The following is a 17,897-nucleotide window of genomic DNA, read 5'->3' as shown; positions in this document are numbered from 1 at the left end:
TTGTCTCATGTTCAGTCTTCCTAGGTAAACATCATTTGTGGGATTTTTCAAATGAAAAACTACCTTGTCTCTACTCTATGCCAGCTTCCCCAAATTCCTAAGGACACCCAACACCTTCAGCCTCTCAGAAATACAACAGGTAGAGAAAAGTCCCAATCTACCACTTTAGTTAAACACTCCCAATCAGTTTGAAGAATTTGTTTCTGCAAACTGGGATGTGCTCATCTTCTTTGAAAAGTGTTTTCTAGCTCATTCTGAAATCATCAGTGCTGGTTACCTCCTCTCGATTCTTTCTGTAAACATTCCTGTGTGATAATTTGAATTTCTAGATGCTTTTAATCAGTTGCCTCCTATTTTCACGGAAAGCTTCATTTCCTATGCTTTTCTTATCTTTTTATTTGCTTATTTTTCAATGATACTGAAAAATAAGAGAGAAATCATACTTCAAACTCCACCCTTAACAAAATCTAAGCCACTCAACATAAACCCAGGAGGCTACTTGAGCTTGGGTCTCAAAAGCTCATTACTTTCTTGGTGAGTCTAGGATCACTTATTTTCATGTTTTATATAAGTTCATGCTTAGTTTATGATTTCTTTTCTTTCAAAGATTTACTTTATTTACTTGAAAGCTAGAATTATAGAAAGAGATAGACAGAGAGAAGCCTTCCATATGCTGGTTCACTCCCCATATGGGCACAACAAACCAATGCTGGGCCAAGATGAAGTTAGGAGCCAGGAGTGTCTTTCCTGTCTCCCACATGGGTACAGGGGGCCAAGGACTTGGGCCAACCTCTTCTCTTTTCTCGGGTACATTAGCAGAGAGCTGGATTAGAAGAGGACCAGCTGGGACTTGAAATGGCACCCATATGCAATGCTAGTGCTGCAGGCTGGAGCTTTAACACACTGCACCACAGTGTCATTCCTAGCTTCATAATTTATGATGTCACAACACAGAGGCTTACTCATGACCATCTTTTTTTTTTTTTTTTAAAGATTTATTTATTTAATTGAAAGTCAGAGTTACAAGAGAGAGGAGAGGCAAAGAGAGAGTAAGCTCTTCCATCCAATGGTTCACTCCTCAATTGGCCACAACTGTGCTGATCTGAAGCTAGGAGCCAGGAACTTCTTCTGGGTCTCCCTCAGGTGCAGGGGTGCAAGGACTTAGACCATCTTCTACTGCTTTCCCAGGCCATAGCCGAGAGCTGGTTTGGAAGTGGAGCAACTGGGTCTCGAACTGGTGCCCATATGGGATGCTGGTTCTTCAGCCTAGGGTTTTAATTCACTGCACCACAGCACCGGCCACATGACCATCTTTTAGCATTTACTTATTATTTGCTTACTTGAGAGTCAGAGAGACAGAATGAAAGATAAAGACAGACTGAAACAGAGGTTTGCCAACTATAGGCTCACTCCTCAAATGTTTCCAACAGACTATAATTTTCTTATTTATTTGAGAGGCACAGAGGGAAAAAAAAAAAGAGACTAAAAAAGAGAGTTCACACTTATTGATTCAGTCCTGAGCAAGTTCTATGCCTGGGCAAAATCATGAGAGGGAACTCAATCTGAGCAACGAGTTAGAAATAAGTTTCCGCGGGCTGGCGTTGTGGTAAAGCAGGTAAAGCCACCACCTGCAGTGTCAACATCACTTATGGGCACCAGTTTAAGTCCTAGCTGCTCCACTTCTGATCCAGCACCCTGCTATGGCCTGGGAAAGCAGTAGAAGATGGCCCAAGTCCTTGGACCCCTGTACCCATGTGGGAGACCTGGAAGAAGCTCCTGGCTCCTGGCTTCAGATCAGTACAGCTCCAGCCATGACAGCCAATTGGGAAGTGAACCAGTGGCTGGAAGACCTCTCTCTCTCTGTCTCTCCTTCTTCTCTCTCTCTGACTTTGAAATAAATAAATAAATCTTTAAAAAAAAAAAAAAAAAAAAAAAAAAACCAGAAACGGGGCAGCACCGTGGCTCAATAGGCTAACCCTCTGCCTGTGACACTGGCACACCTGGTTCTAGTCCCAGTTGGGGCACCGGATTCTGTCCCGGTTGCCCCTCTTCCAGGCCAGCTCTCTGCTGTGGTCCGGGAGTACAGTGGAGGATAGCCCAAGTCCTTGGGCCCTACACCCGCATGGGAGACCAGGAGAAGGCTCCTGGCTTCAGATCAGCATGGTATGCCAGCCACAGTGTGCTGTGGCCATTGGAGGTGAACCAATGGTAAAGAAGACCTTTCTCTCTGTCTCTCTCTCTCACTGTCCACTCTGCCTGTCAAAAAAAGAAAAAAAGACCAGAAACATTAAGATTAAAAAAATAAGTTTCTGTATGTTGCCTAACTAACAAGCACTGAAGGAACTAATAAGTGCATGAAGGAAAAGGTATAAAAGTATAGATAAGGACAAGTTAGAATTTGGGGAATGTATCAAACCTAAATAAAAGCCTTAGTAACATCAGGAAATGACTGGATTTTTTTTTTTTTTTAATCAAAGAACATCTTCACTAAGAACAAAATTTAGAAAAGATACTGGTATCTCTAAATGCCTGTGTCTGATCCACAAAACCAGCTGTCAGCAGGAGTAAGGCTTGAGAAAATTTCATGGAAAGACTACTAGTCAACATATGCACACTTTCTGCTTTGGCCTCCCTGTCCCTTATATGCAGACTGACCTGAAAGGCTCTGATTCAAGCATTTGTCCACCATCCATGGCTCTTCTCCTTGCTCCAACTTGAAGATTAAGTCAGGTTTGGTAATGCAGTGCCCTATTAATGGAAACAAAGTAAGACTTTGTAAAATCACTATCTTGGGTTATTTGAAGGACTACAGCTTGGTTAAGGAGCTATGCAACAAATGTTCCAATTTGAATCTTTTGTTAGATGGTAGATATTCAGATTATTCATGGACTCAAATTCTAATCCTGTCCAATATTAAACATTATAAAGTGTTCCCTTGCTTGTCAAATAGCAAGAAAATGTTATCACTGGGAATGTGATGGGTGTCACTCACCCAAGGAGAAGAGGCTGCTGTAGGTCTCCAGCATCACATCTCTGTACAGGATTTTCTGAGCATTGTTTATGTTCTGCCATTCCTCCCAGGTAAAGTACACAGCCAGGTCTTCAAATGCTATCATCACCTGTAACATTACACTTCCAGTCAACATGTTAACTCTGTCACAAAACAAACACTGACAGTTGTGTATGAATATGAAGGAAAAAGGAAGGATATGGTTTTACATTAGACTTGTTGAGTGTTTAGAAAGCCACACAGAGCATTCAACAGAGTCAAACCCATTATCTACTGGCTGTGAGAAATGCCCAAGCTGGAGGGAAACAGGAGGTTCAAATCACAAAGGCCACATCTGTCAAGGGGAATTGCACAGCAGGCTAAAAGAGGGGCAATACTGACTACACCGCAAGGTGGAGGTGCTGGCCTATTTTTTAAGATTATTTATTTGAAAGGCAGACTTACAGAGATTGGGAGAGACAGGGAGACAAAAGGATATATCTTCTATCTACTGTTCATTTCCCAAATGCCCACAATGGCTGGGACTGGGCCAGGTCAAAGCCAGGAGCCTGGGACTCCGTGGGTCTCCCATATTGATGGAAGGGTCCAAATACTCAAGTCATTTTCACTGCTCTTTCAATCAGATTAGCAGGGAACTAGATTGGAAGTGGAGCAGCAAGGACTCAAATCCTTTGTTTACATGGGATGTCAGCATTGATAGTGGAGGCTTAGCCTGCTGGATTACAATTCTGGTGACTATTGCAGGTTCTTAAACAAATCTCTAAGCATTTTTCTCAGTGAGTCACAAATGCAGATTGTACTGCAGACATTCCCAGGTTCTCTTTTTGGGCAAATAATTCCATTGCTTTCACTTTAATTATGTATAATGTTATTTCAAATGTTTATCATTTCAATGTTTTGGGCAGTTATTTCAATTGTTTATCAGTAGAATAATCATAGACAAGGGCAAAAGCTAATTTGTATTCTTTGTCTTACCTGTATTTTCTCTCTTACTTAAAAATATTTATTAGCTTGATAGAGCAAAATGTTGATGTACTGAGAGATAGAGAGCTTTGACACATTAATTCACTTCCTAGATAACCACACCAAACAGAGGTGGGGCAGGACTGAAGCCAGGATTGAGGAATGGAATCTAGGCCTCCTTCATTAGTGACATCACCATTGCTTCCCCAGGTCTGCATTATCTGGGAGCTAAAAACTAGAGCCAGCATTGGAAATCAAACATAGACACTCTGAGGTGGCATCATAAACACTAAGCTAAATGTCTGCCCTGTCTTTTAATATATTTTTTTCTCTGACATATTGGAAATGATATGCATGGTGTTTTCCTGGAAATTATTTTCTGTTCATTCCCATTGCAGTTTCACTGATGATTTCTTGCCTTTATTCTCAATGCTTCTACATACTTCTCCTTAACATTGCCCATTCAAGAGTCAGTATTGCAGACCGGCACTGTGGCTAAACAGGCTAATCCTCCACCTAGCGGTGCCAGCACACCGGGTTCTAGTCTCGGTCGGGGCACTGGATTCTGTCCCAGTTGCCCCTCTTCCAGGCCAGCTCTCTGCTGTGGCCCGGGAGTGCAGTGGAGGATGGCCCAAGTCCTTGGGCCCTGCACCCACAAGGGAGACCAGGAGAAGCATCTGGCTCCTGGCTTTGGATCAGCATGTTGCACCGGCCACAGCGCGCTGGCCGCGGCGGCCATTGAAGGGTGAACCAACAGCAAAGGAAGACCTTTCTCTCTGTCTCTCTCTCTCTCTCACTATCCACTCTGCCTGCCAAATAAATAAATAAATAAATAAGCCTCCAGTAGATTCTTCACACATTCCTTATTCTATTCCAGAATCCAATTCAGCTTCTCAAAGGTATTAAGGACTCCATTACTCTAACAATTCAAAAACAAACTTAACTGATTTGTGTTTTAGCACTAGGTAACTCTTCCACTTGCGGAATGCTAAGTGTTTACTTCATAGGTAGCACTAAAACACTGCTCAGTACATCATCTACATTTAGACTGTTTCAGACAACACGACCCCAAAAATGTAGCATATTGTGCTTAGTTTCAACTCAATTCATGTAACAAATATATATTTTGCTATAGCAACAGAAAGACAAGAGACCAAACTGCATTATGATAGATGACAGTAATGATTCATAATTGTGCCAAATTCATCATTCATTTCTGTATATACCATGAGAACAAATTTTATGTTTATTTTTCTATTTTAAAAATTTTAAAGATTTATTTATTTATTTGAAAGTCAGAGTTACACAGAGAGAGGAGGCAGAGAGAGAGAGGTCTTCCATCTGCTGGTTCAGTCCCCAGTTGGCTGCAATGGCTGGAACTGCACCAATCTGAAGCCAGGAACCAGGAGCTTCTTCTGTGCCTCCCACATGGGTTCAGGGGCCCAAGGACCTGGGCCATCTTCCACTGCTTTCCCAGGCCATAGTAGAGAGCTGGAGCAGAAGTGGAACAGCAGGGTCTCAAACCGGTGCCCATATGGGATGCCAATGCTTTAGACCAGGGCATTAACCCACTGAGCCACAGAGCCAGCCCCATATTTTCCATTTTAATTAACTAGTATACTGGGACCAGCACTGTGGCATAGCAGGTAAAGCCACTGCCTTCAGTGCTGGCATCCCATATTGGTGCCAGTTCAAGTCCCAGTGGCTTTCCTTCCAATCCAGCTCTCTACTATGGCCTGGGAAATCAGTAGAAGATGGCCTAAGTCCTTGGGCCCCTGAACCCATATGGGAGGCCCAGAAGAAGCTCTTCACTTCTAGCTCTGGATCAGTGCAACTCTGACCGTTGTGGCAAATTGGGGAGTGAACCAGCAGATGAAAGACTCTCTCTCTCTCTCCCTGTGCCTCTCTGTAACTCTGGCTTTCAAATAAATTAAAAAAAAAATCTAAAAAGAAAATAAATAAATAAACTAGCATTAAACACCTAAAATAAGTACTGACAAACTGGGGGATAATTTAAAAAAAAAAAAAAAAAAAAACAAAAAACACTTACAGGTGATATATTCATTTTCTTTCCTCTTAGAAACATGTGGAGGACCCAGAATCATACCTGGGAGAGAAGGTGAATGACAAGAGTTCAAAGAAAACTCTGGAGGCCAACGCTGTGGCATAATGGGTAAAGCTACTGCCTGTAGTGCCAGCATTCCATATGGGTGCTGGTTTGAGTCCTGCCTGCTCAACGTACAATCTAGCTATCTGCTATGTCCTGAGAAAGCAGTGGAACATGGTCCAAGTCCTTGGGCCCCTACACCTTCATGGGAGACCCAGAAGCTCTTGGGTCTTGGCATTGGATCAGCTCAGCTCCAGCCTTTGCAGTAATTTGGAGGGTGAGCCAGCAGATAGAAGACTCTCTCTCTCTCTCTCTCTCTCTCTCTCTCTCTCTCTGCAACTCTTTCAATAAATAAATGAAATCTAAAAAAAAAAAAAAAAAAAAAAAAAAAAAAAACCTGTGCTTTCCTTCTGCACTGAACAGTGGGAAAAAAAGAATATGATAGAATGCATAAATAACAATAAATACATTAACCAAGAAAACACCAGCTTTACTGTGGAGGAATAAACCTGTAAAAATGGAAATACATAGGAAAATGCACCCACCTATATTACGTGGCAGAGATTAAACAGAAGTTATCATTGGTTTAACGAAAGCAAAATCTACAGATTTTTTAAAATAATAGTGTAAAAGTAAAAAGAAATGTTAAGAGTGTTCAAATAAATGATTATCAGAGATAAACATTATGTTGTTATTAAAGGTTACACTAAATAAAGTTAACAAATACACATAATGTATATTTAATGCAGTGCACTTTACCAGTAATGATTCTAAATAGACCTTTTCCCTTCACAAATCCCTGGATTGGGGCTGGCAATTTGGCCTAGTGGGTTAAGCTGCTGCCTGCAAACAGCATCCCATATAGGCACTAGTTTGATTGCCAGCTGCTCCACTTCTGATCCAGCTTTCTGCTATGGCCTGGGAAAGCAGTAGAAGATGGCCCAAGTCCTTTGGCCACTGTACCCATGTGGGAGCTCCTAGATCCTGGCTTTGGATTGGCACAACTCTGCCATTGCAGCAAACTGGGGAGTGAACCATTAGATGGAAGATATCTCTCTCTCTCTCTCTCTCTCTCTCTCTCTCTCTCTCTCTCCCTCTGCATCTCCCTCTCTTTGTGTGTAACTCTTTAAAAAAAAATAAATCTTTTAAAAAAAGACCCTGAGAAAAAAAAATTTGCAAACTATACTACAGATAAAGGGTTGATAACCAGAATCTACAAAGAAATCAAGAAAATCCACAACAACAAAACAACCCACTTAAGATATGGGCCAAGGACCTCAAGAGACATTTTTTGAAAGAGGAAATCCAAATGGCCAACAGACACATGAAAAAATGTTCAAGATCACTAGCAATCAGAGAAATGCAAATCAAAACCACAATGAGGTTTCACCTCACCCAGGTGAAAATGGCTCACATTCAGAAATCTACCAACAACAGATGCTGGAGAAGATGTGGGGGAAAAGGGACACTAACCCACTGTTGGTGGGAATGCAAACTGGTTAAGCCACTATGGAAATCAGTCTGGAGACTCCTCAGAAACCTGAACATAACCCTATCATACAACCCAGCCATCCCACTCCTTGGAATTTACCCAAAGGAACTTAATTTGGCTAACGAAAAAAGCCATCTGCACATTAATGTTTCTTGCAGCTCAATTTGCAATAGCTAAGACCTGGAACCAACCCAAATGCCCATCAACAGTTGGCTGGATAAAGAAATTATGGGACATGTACGCCATAGAATACTATACAGCAGTAAGAAACAATGAAACCCGGTCATTTGCAACAAGATTAAGGAATCTGGAAAACATCATGCTGAGTGAATTAAGCCAGTCCCAAAGAGACAAATTTCATTTGTTTTCCCTGAGCACCAAAGGGGAAACCTCTTGAAGTGAAATGGACACTATAAAAAACAATGACCTGATCAGCTCTTGTTCTGACTCTAGATGTACAATGTAATACTTAATTCTTTTTAGTATTTGTTGTTGTTATTGTTGTTGTTCTAGTACTAGTGGTTGAACTCTATAATTAACACACAATTATTCTTAGGTGTTTAAATTTTAACTGAAAAGTGATCCCTGTTAAATTTCAGAGTGGAAAAAGAGAGGGAGGAGATGTACAATTGGGGACATACGCAATCGGACTTGCCCCAAATGGCGGAGTTAGAAATGTGCCAGGGGATTCCAATACAATCCCATCAAGGTGGCATGTACCAATGCCATCTCACTAGACCAAGCGATCAATTTCAGTTCACAATTGATGGCTCTGATTGGTCGAAGAGTCAAAGGGATCACACAAACAAGACAAGTGTCTGCTAATACTAACTGATAGAATCAAAAAGGGAAAAAACGATCCAACATGGGAAGCGGGATACACAGCACACTCATAGAATGGCAGATGTCCTAAGCAACACTCTGGCCTCAGAATCAGCCATTAAGGCATTTGGATCTGGCTGAAGAGCCCATGAGAGTATTGTAGGCATGGAAAGCCAAGATACCATGGAAAAGAAAAAAAAAAAAGAAGAAGAAGACCTAAATGAAAGATCTCTGTGAGTAAGATCCCAGTGGAAAGAACGGGGCCATCAAAGGAGGTACCTTTCTCTGAAGGGAGGAGAGAACTTCCACTTTGACTGTGACCCTATCGGAACAAGATCAAAGTCAGCGAAATCTAAAGGCTTCCATAGCCCTGGCAACTCATGACTAGAGCCTAGGGAGATTACTGACGCCATGAACAGGAGTGTCAAATTGTTAAATCAGCAACAGGAGTCACTGTGGACTTACATCTCATGTGGGATCTGCCCGTAATGTGTTGTCCAATGTGAAGTGATGCTATAACTAGTACTGAAACAGTATTTTTACACTTTGTGTTTCTGCGTGGGTACAAACTGATGAGATCTTTACTAATTATATACTGAATCAATCTTCTGTATATAAAGATAATTGGAAATGAAAAAAAAAAAAAAAACCTGGTGTTAAATTGGAAATGGCATAGAAAATTAATTATTTTTTTAAAAAAAATATTATGTAGGATCTCTGTCTTTAATGTGCTGTACACTGTTATTTAAAGCTATAACTAGTGGAGGCGGCAAGATGGCGGAATAGGCAGGAAGCACACTTAGTCCGGGGGGGGAGAAAGTTTAATATAAGTGGAGATACTGCAGGGTCAAGGAAGAGTAGGGGATGACACAGCAGAGGAAACTCTTCCGGAACTAGTGATTCACAGTGGACCTGCGTGGAGAGCGTGGGAGCCCAAGTTCGGGACACCAGCGGCAGACTCAACGCACCAGCGTTGGAACGCGAGGTGAGCCGAACCTCCATAGCCCGAGATACCAGCAGGCAAGCGGAAAGAGGAGACTAGAGGGAACGAGGCTTGAAACTCCGTGGGGAAAAGTTCACCAGGCTAACTAGAAGAGAGAGAAAAAAAAATAAAAAAAGTGACTGATACGGACACAAGTTTCTCTCTCTCCGCTCACCTCTCAAAGGCGAGCAAGACAGAGCAGGCACCATTTTGGACATACGTCATAAGCAGGGCGACCTCAGGTCTGCACCAGCCCTGAGCCTAGCAGAAAAACCTGACTCTGTGGGGAGGGGTGAAATAACAGGAGATTAGCATCTAACTTGGCAACCCAGTGGGAGACTGCAGGAGAATTGGAGCCCACACTGAGGGCAGCAGAGATTCCCTGTGTGGTCCTTGGGAAAGAGCTTCTGATCTCTGGCTCCTGTGGGTATATCATTTGCCTGCTAACTACCTCCAATTACGTTCAGCTGTGCGGAATTACTTCCCTTTTAAATCAAAAAAAGAAAGAGAGATTTACCACACCTAACCTGGGGTGTCATCCTTGACACACCCTCAACCCTGAGGAACCAAACACAGCTCTCAGTCCACACTCATCTCAAGCCTCTAAGGCTCCACTGAAAGCAGACAGTCCACTTAATATAGAGCCATAGTGTAACAAGAAAAAACACCACAGTGAAGAAACCAAATATCTCCAACATGCCAAACAACAAACGCAAAAACCAAGCTAACAAGAACAAGGAAGAAACTATGACGCCCCCAAATGAAAAAGACACCCCAATTCAAGATTATGAAGATGATGAGATCGAAGAAATGCAAGAAGCGGATCTCAAAAAATTGATAAGAACATTAAGAAGTTCTCAAAAACAAATTCTTGAACTACAGAAATCCTTAATGGACAAGATAGAAAATCTCTCTCGTGAAAGTGAAATATTAAGGAGGAATCAAAATGAAATGAAACAACTAGTGGAACAAGAAACTCTGATAGTGACTAGAAATCATAATGAAATGAAGAGTTCAATAGATCAAATGACAAACACATTAGAGAGCCTTAAAAACAGAATGGACGAAGCAGAAGGGAGAATATCAGACTTAGAAGACAGAGAACAGGAAAGGAAACAGGCAAACCAAAGAAAAGAAGAAGAAATTAGAAATCTAAAAAATATTGTCAGGAATTTACAGGATACTATTAAAAAACCCAACATTCGGGTTCTAGGAGTTCCTGAAGGCATGGAGAGGGAGAAAGGATTAGAAGGCATTTTCAGTGAGATACTAGCAGAAAATTTCCCAGGTTTGGAGAAGGACAGAGGCATCTTAGTACAGGAAGCTTATAGAACCCCTAATAAACATGACCAAAAGAGATCCTCACCACGACATGTTGTAATCAAACTCACCACAGTGAAACATAAAGTAAAGATCCTAAAAGGTGCAAGAGAGAAACGTCGGATCACTCTTAGAGGATCTCCAATTAGACTCACAGCAGACTTCTCATCAGAAACCCTACAAGCTAGAAGGGAATGGCGAGACATAGCCCAGGTACTAAGAGAGAAAAACTGCCAGCCCAGAATACTATATCCTGCAAAGCTCTCATTTGTGAATGAAGGTGAAATTAAGACTTTTCACAGCAAACAGAAACTGAAAGAATTTGTTGCCACTCATCCTGCCCTGCAAAAGATGCTTAAAGATGTGTTACACAAAGAAACACAGAAACATGGTCAACAATATGAAAGAAGGTAAAGGAAGGAAACCTCACAGCAAAAGATCATAGGAAGCTCAATTTCTCTTTGACATAGAATTAAACTCTGATGCTCTGTTAAAGCAATGTGTTAAAGTAATCTATTATGTTCTCTGGATGTCTGTTAAATTCTAATTGTTCAAAAACAGCTGAATTTTTATTAAGAGCTATGGGTTATTTAAATATGTGCTTTTTTCAAAAATTTGAATATCTGCTGCTCATAAAACTAAAGCGTTGTTGGTTCTGTGTTTAGCTGTCCTCCTATAGGTTCCTATGGACTTTTTCCAGCCACTTTTATTGTATTCAGTACTTTGGGATGGCTCTGTAAACAGATGAAGCCAATAATGTATTAACAGTACCAACTGAGAGAAAGTATGGTTAACTGAGGTTACTAAAAAGAAAAAGCAATTCAAATCAATTGGCAATCTACAAAAAGAGTTAAAGATTTTAAAACCTATTATTAAAATTGATATATTGGTCTATTATGCTATATTATATGTGTGTACATATTGTATGTCCACATGGGGAAATTTTATTAAGAGTTTTATTTTAAATGGCTTATAGATAAGATTGTCCATAAATTTAAGCTGCTAAAATCAATCAAAGATACATTTTAATTTGTGGGACCTGAATCTGTGTATCATATGTTTTAGACTTGTTGGTAGAAAGAAACTAAAAACATTTTAGATGGTTGTGCTTAAGTTTACTGGCTAAACAAACTACACCATGTTAGATATTTAAGAGGTGTTTTCAAATACATGATTCTTAAAATTTCTAGAAGGCATTGGACCTTCTGGTAAATGTTTTCTTAAGTTGTTATCTAATGGTTGAAACGGTTTGCTAAGTATTCATGTGATATTGCTATTGTCAGCAAGCGATCTAGGACTTGCTCCCTCATTTCTCTATTCTAAGCCCAACTTGTTCTTTCATTTCTCTATTCTCTTCAAGGTAGGAAACTAATTCTATTATGAAGGAATCTGTAGGATGCACAATTTAATCTTTAGACCTTATAAAAGAGATGGCTAACATTTTTCTGCAATAGCATAGCCAAAATAAGAACTCAAATAATAATCTCATAGCTAGATTCACTTCACCATCAGCGAAGTATACAGTAAGTAGAAAAAACCTCCCTTTCAGACCAAAGGGAAAGAAAGTTTTAAAGTGAGAATATAATTTTCCTCATGGGCATTGTCTACCTTAGCAAAACTACTACAGAACATGCCTGTGACTATAGACTTGTAGTTCAGGCCACCGAAGATTAGAGATGGGAAACGGGCACTCCCTTGACTTGCATCCTCTGGCCTGCTTTAACACAAACCAGGAGGAAAAGAAAGCTTGGCATCAGAAGCAATGGGTGGCAGGCCTATTAATGGCTGATCTGTACAGTGATCTGCCCTCAAGGAGACCCAACAGGCCAGTCCACTGCAGTGGCTTTCAATGTGGTAAGCCTGGGCTTCAGCAGAAGTCAGCTTGTGAAGAGCCCTGGCAGCTCTGCTAAGAGTTGGATCACTGGAAATGGACCTGCCCTGGAGTCGAAGGATGCCCAGGTCAGAGCCACAGATCTTATTGGCTCTAAGCTGAAAAGCCCTTCACTCAGCCCAACTTCCAAAGTGACCACTGCAGCTGAGGGGATGGTCAAGTAGGGTCAGCAACATTGCAGGCAGAACTGTCAATTTCTTGTTAGAGATGCCCCCTGCCTTTACCTGGCCAGCTCTCCTCCCAGGCCAGCCAAGTAATGAAAGTCAACAGAGTGCCTTCCCCTAGGAGGTTCACACCTCCCTTAGGATATACCCCATGTGAAGAGATAGATAGGTCTGGGCCTCTGAATTTACAAGGCCTAAAGCCCACCAGATTATTATCAAGCCCCTTCTATCAGGTTCTATTTGCCTCTCAATCAGAAAACTTAATTGTAGCTTAGACAGCACCTTTCTTAGCTCCTCTAATAATGACTCTGTCCTTTGTTCTAGGCCCTGTCTACTGCACTTGGGCCTCATTCCTTTGTAATCATAACCTCTACTCTACCACCAATGGCTCTACTCCCAACATGTGTGTACTGATGGTCCTCTTCCCCACTTAATGCTGTATAATTGTTCAAACCTGGTAAATGCCACTCTTAGGATCATTGGTTACTATCCTCACTCTGTCTTTTATGACCTTGTCTAAATATGATCAGAGTCGGTGAACTTGGAAGGCTTCCATAGCCTTGGCAACTCATGACGACAGCCTAGGATGGTTACTGGCGCCATAAACTAGAGTGTCGATTTGTTGGGTCAACAACAGGAGCCACTGTGCACTTGCTCCTCATGTGGGATCTCTGTCCTTAATGTGCTGTACATTTTGATTTAATGCTATAACTAGTACTCAAACAGTATGTTTCACTTTGTGTTTCTATGTGGGTGCAAACTGTTGAAATCTTTATACTAAATTGATCTTCTGTATATAAAGAGAATTGAAAATGAATCTTGATGCAAATGGAAGGGGAGAGGGAGCGGGAGGGGGGAGGGTTGCGGGTGGGAGGGAAGTTATTGGTGGGGGGAAGCCATTGTAATCCATAAGCTGTACACTGGAAATTTATATTCATTAAATAAAAGTTAAAAAAAAAAAAAGCTATAACTAGTACTCCAACACTATTTTTCTCACTTTGTGTTGCTATATGGGGAAAACTATTGAAGTTTTTACCTAATATATACTAAACTGATCTTCTGTATATAAAGAGAATTGAAAATGAATCTTGATGTGAATGGAAGGGGAGAGGGAGCGGGAAAGTGGAGGGTTGTGGGTGGGAGGGAAGTTATGGGAAGGGGGAAGCCATTTTAACACATGAGCTGTACTTTGGAAATTTATATTCATTAAATAAAAGTTTAATAAATAAAAAAAAGGTCATATATATAAATATATACAATGTAAAAAAAAAAAAGACCCTGAATTTCACTTGACTTACCCCATGACATACCAGTAAATGTGATAGAATTATACAATTTGTTAAAAGATTTATTTATTTGAAAGAGTTACACAAAGAGAAAAGGAGAGGCAGAGAAAAAGAGAGAGAGAGAGGAGAGAGGAGAGAGGAGGGGGGGAGAGGAAAGGAGAAAGAGAGGTCTTTGAACTGCAGGTTCACTCTCCACATGGCTGCAATGGCTGGAGCTTTGTAGATCCAAAGATATGAGCCAGGAGCTTCTTCCAGGTCTCCCACAAGGGAGCAGGGGCCAAAGGACTTGGACCATCTTCTACTGTTTTCCCAGGCCATAGCAAAGAGCTAGATCAGAAGTGGAGCAGCCAAGTCTCGAACTGACACCCATATGAGATGCTGGCACTGTAGGTGGTGGCTTTACCTGCTATGCCACAGAACCAGCCCCAGAAATAGATAATTTGTAAAGTATTTGCCTTCTCATATTTTCTTTTTCTGACAGTTATCTTCTGAAAAACCCTGGGGCCTGCCTATTGAAGAGATAGTATGTAGGCTGGCGCCACAGCTCACTAGGCTAATCCTCCACCTGCAACACTGGCACTCTGCATTCTAGTCCAGGTTGGGGCACTGGTTCTGTTCCAGTTGCTCCCCTTCCAGTCCAGCTCTCAGCTGTGGCCTGGGAAGGCAATGGATGATGGCCCAAGTGCTTGGGCCCTGCACCCACATGGGAGACCAGGAGGAAGCACCCGGCTCCTAGCTTTGGATCGGCACAGAATGCCGGCCATAGTGGCCACTTGGGGGGTGAACCACTGGAAGGAAGACATTTCTCTCTGTCTCTCTCTCTCACTAACTCTGCCTGTCAAAAAAAAATAATAATAAAAAAGATAATATGTAGCCAAGATTCACCACAAACCCCAGACACTTAAGTGAAGCCTCAATGAGTTCCCCAAATGACTAAACTCTCATTTCTGCTCCTGGACTGATCATAGGAACTGCCCAGCTGAGTGCAGCCCATAACTCAGAGTCAGAACTCCAAATCAAATGGCTATTTGTTAAGCCATTGTGTTTTCTGATTTGTCCTACATCAAATGCTGATATATATCAGTAAGTATGGCAGAAAGTTGAATTACATGCAAACTACAATGCATACAACTTCAAAATTTCATTTAGAAGTTCCCATAAAACAGGGCCAGCATTGTCACATAGCAAGTAAATCTGCCATCTGCAATACAAGCACCCCATATGAGCACTGGTTCATGTTCTGACTGTTCTGCTTTTGATCCAGCTTCCTGCTGATGGCCTGAGAAAAGCAACGAAAGATGATCCAAATACTTGGGCAAATGCTACCAATGTGAGAGACCCAGATGAAGATCTTGGTTCCTTGCCTCATTCTGTCCCGGCCCTGCTCAATGCGGCCATCTGTGATGTGAACAAGCAGAAGGAAGATCTCTCTGGTTCTCTCCTCTATATACAATATTTTCAAATAAACTTTTTAAAAACTTAGAAAAAATCTGCTATAAACACAATCTTTGCCTATCAATTAGACCTTAGAAAAGCTGTTAATACAAAAAAAAAAAAAAAAAAAGTCCTGAGATTCACACAAATAAATTATCTGGAGACCATAAGATTGGTTTTCACATTTCAGCTTATATATGGTCATTGTGTACTTTGAGTTTATATTTTAAGAAGCTTATTATCACATGAAATCTAATTTAATATAATTTTACTATCTCAGAAACCAAGATAAAGGTTCACAGTAATTTTCTGTAGCTGCATGTATACTGCATATTGTTCAAGAAGAATGACTGAAAGGGGGAATATTTTTATGATATGATTTTTGTTTTTCTTAAAGATATATTTATTTTAAAGTCAAAGTTACACAGAGAGAGGAGAGGTAGAGAGAGAGAGAGAGAGAGAGAGAGAGAGAGAGAGAGAGAGAGAGAGGTCTTCCATCTGATGGCTCACTCTGCAAATGGCAACAATGGCCAGAGCTGCACCAACTAACGCCAGGACCCAGGAGCTTCGTGCAGGTCTCCCACATGGGTGCAGGGACCCAGGGACTTGGACCATCTTCTACTGCTTTTCCAGGCCATAGCAGAGAGCTGGATCAAAAGTGGAGCAGCTGAGTCTTGAACCCATGCCAATATGGGATGTGGGCACTTCAGGCCAGGGCATTAACCTACTGTGCCACAGCACCAGCCTCATGATATGCTTTTTGAAGTCACACACTCCAAATATAGCATTAGTAGCAAAAGGGAAGACATGCTCATGAAAGTTTTCTAAAGCAGTACTGTTTGAATTGGTGACAATTTCTGAAATGGATCTGAAAAATAAATGTTTTTTAATTAAGTGTGGCAAGATAGAGAACATTAGACAGAAGTTACAGTGCCAGGTATTTACAAATCATGTGACACTACACAAAGCACTTTCCGTGATCCCTGTTAAATATAACAGTGGGAAAAATAGAGGGAGGAGGTGTACAATTGGGGACATGCTCAATCAGACTTGCCCCAAATGGCGGAGTTAGAAATGTGCCAGGGGATTCCAATACAATCCCATCAAGGTGGCATGTACCAATGCCATCTCACTAGTCCAAGTGATCAATTTCAGTGAACAACTGATCACACTGATAGGTCGAAGAGTCAAAGGGATCACACAAACAAGACAAGTGTTTGCTAATACTAACTGATAGAATCATAAAGGGAAAAAATGATCCAACATGGGAAGCGGGATACACAGCACACTCATAGAATGGCAGATGTCCTAAGCAACACTCTGGCCTCAGAATCAGCCCTTAAGACATTCGGATCTGGCTGAAGAGCCCATGAGAGTATTGTAGGCATGGAAAGCCAAGATACCATGGAAAAGAAAAAAAGAAGAAGACCTAAATGAAAGATCTCTGTGAGTAAGATCCCAGTGGAAAGAACGGGGCCATCAAAGAAGGAGGTACCTTTCTCTGAAGGGAGGAGAGAACTTCCACTTTGACTGTGACCCTATCGGAATAAGATCAAAGTCAGCAAACTCTAAAGGCTTCCATAGCCCTGGCAACTCATGATTAGAGCCTAGGGAGATAACTGACACCATAAACAAGAGTGTCAAATTGTTAAGTCAACAACAGGAATCACTGTGTACTTATGTCTCATGTGGGATCTGTCCTTAATGTGTTGTCTAATGTGAAGTGATGCTGTAACTAGTCTAAAACAGTATTTTTACACTTTGTGTTTCTGTGTGGGTGCAAACTGATGAAATCTTTACTTAGCATATACTGAATCGATCTTCTGTATATAAAGATAATTGAAAATGAAAAAAAAAAAAAAAACAACCTGGTGTTAAATTGGAAATTGCATACAAAAGTAATCAATTTTTAAAAAATATCATGTAGGATCTCTGTCTTTAATGCACTGTACACTCTTATTTAATGCTATAACTAGTACTCCAACAGTATTTTTTCACTTTGTGTTGCTATGGGGGGGGGCAAACTGTTGAAATCTTTACTTAATATATACTAAACTGATCTTCTGTATATAAAGAGAATTGAAAATGAATCTTGATGTGAATGGAAGGGGAGAGGGATTGGGAAAGGGGAGGGTTGTGGGTGGGAGGGAAGTTATTGGGGGGAGTCATTGTAATCCATAAGCTGTACTTTGGAAATTTATATTCATTAAATAAAAGTTTTAAAAAAAAGCACTTTTCTCCTGAAAAACAATTTGTTTCATCTTTTTTACAGAGATACTGGCAAAACTTCCTTGAGCTACCAGGAAGGACTATTAGAATACAGGGGGCAGGAGTCCTCCAAGATGGTGGAATAGGAAGGGAGCACACTGATAGTCTGGGAAAAGACAGTTTAATAAAAGTGGAGATACTGTAGTTTCAGGGAAGAG

General features: G+C 41.1%; 1 protein-coding gene across 1 annotated transcript in view; it reads right to left on the bottom strand.

Annotated features, from left to right (window-relative positions):
- LOC133755327 (zinc finger protein 585A-like) overlaps positions 1 to 17,897 on the bottom strand; it is a 54,855-nt gene that overhangs the window by 5,249 nt on the left and 31,709 nt on the right. The window contains 2 exon segments of the mRNA XM_062185468.1: positions 2,656 to 2,748; positions 2,993 to 3,119. Of these exon segments, the coding sequence (XP_062041452.1) occupies positions 2,656 to 2,748; positions 2,993 to 3,119 (220 nt within the window).

Source organism: Lepus europaeus, unplaced genomic scaffold, assembly GCF_033115175.1.
Source record: "Lepus europaeus isolate LE1 unplaced genomic scaffold, mLepTim1.pri SCAFFOLD_3_1, whole genome shotgun sequence".
Lineage (NCBI taxonomy): Eukaryota > Metazoa > Chordata > Mammalia > Lagomorpha > Leporidae > Lepus > Lepus europaeus.
This window is presented reverse-complemented; position numbering and strand designations above follow the sequence as displayed.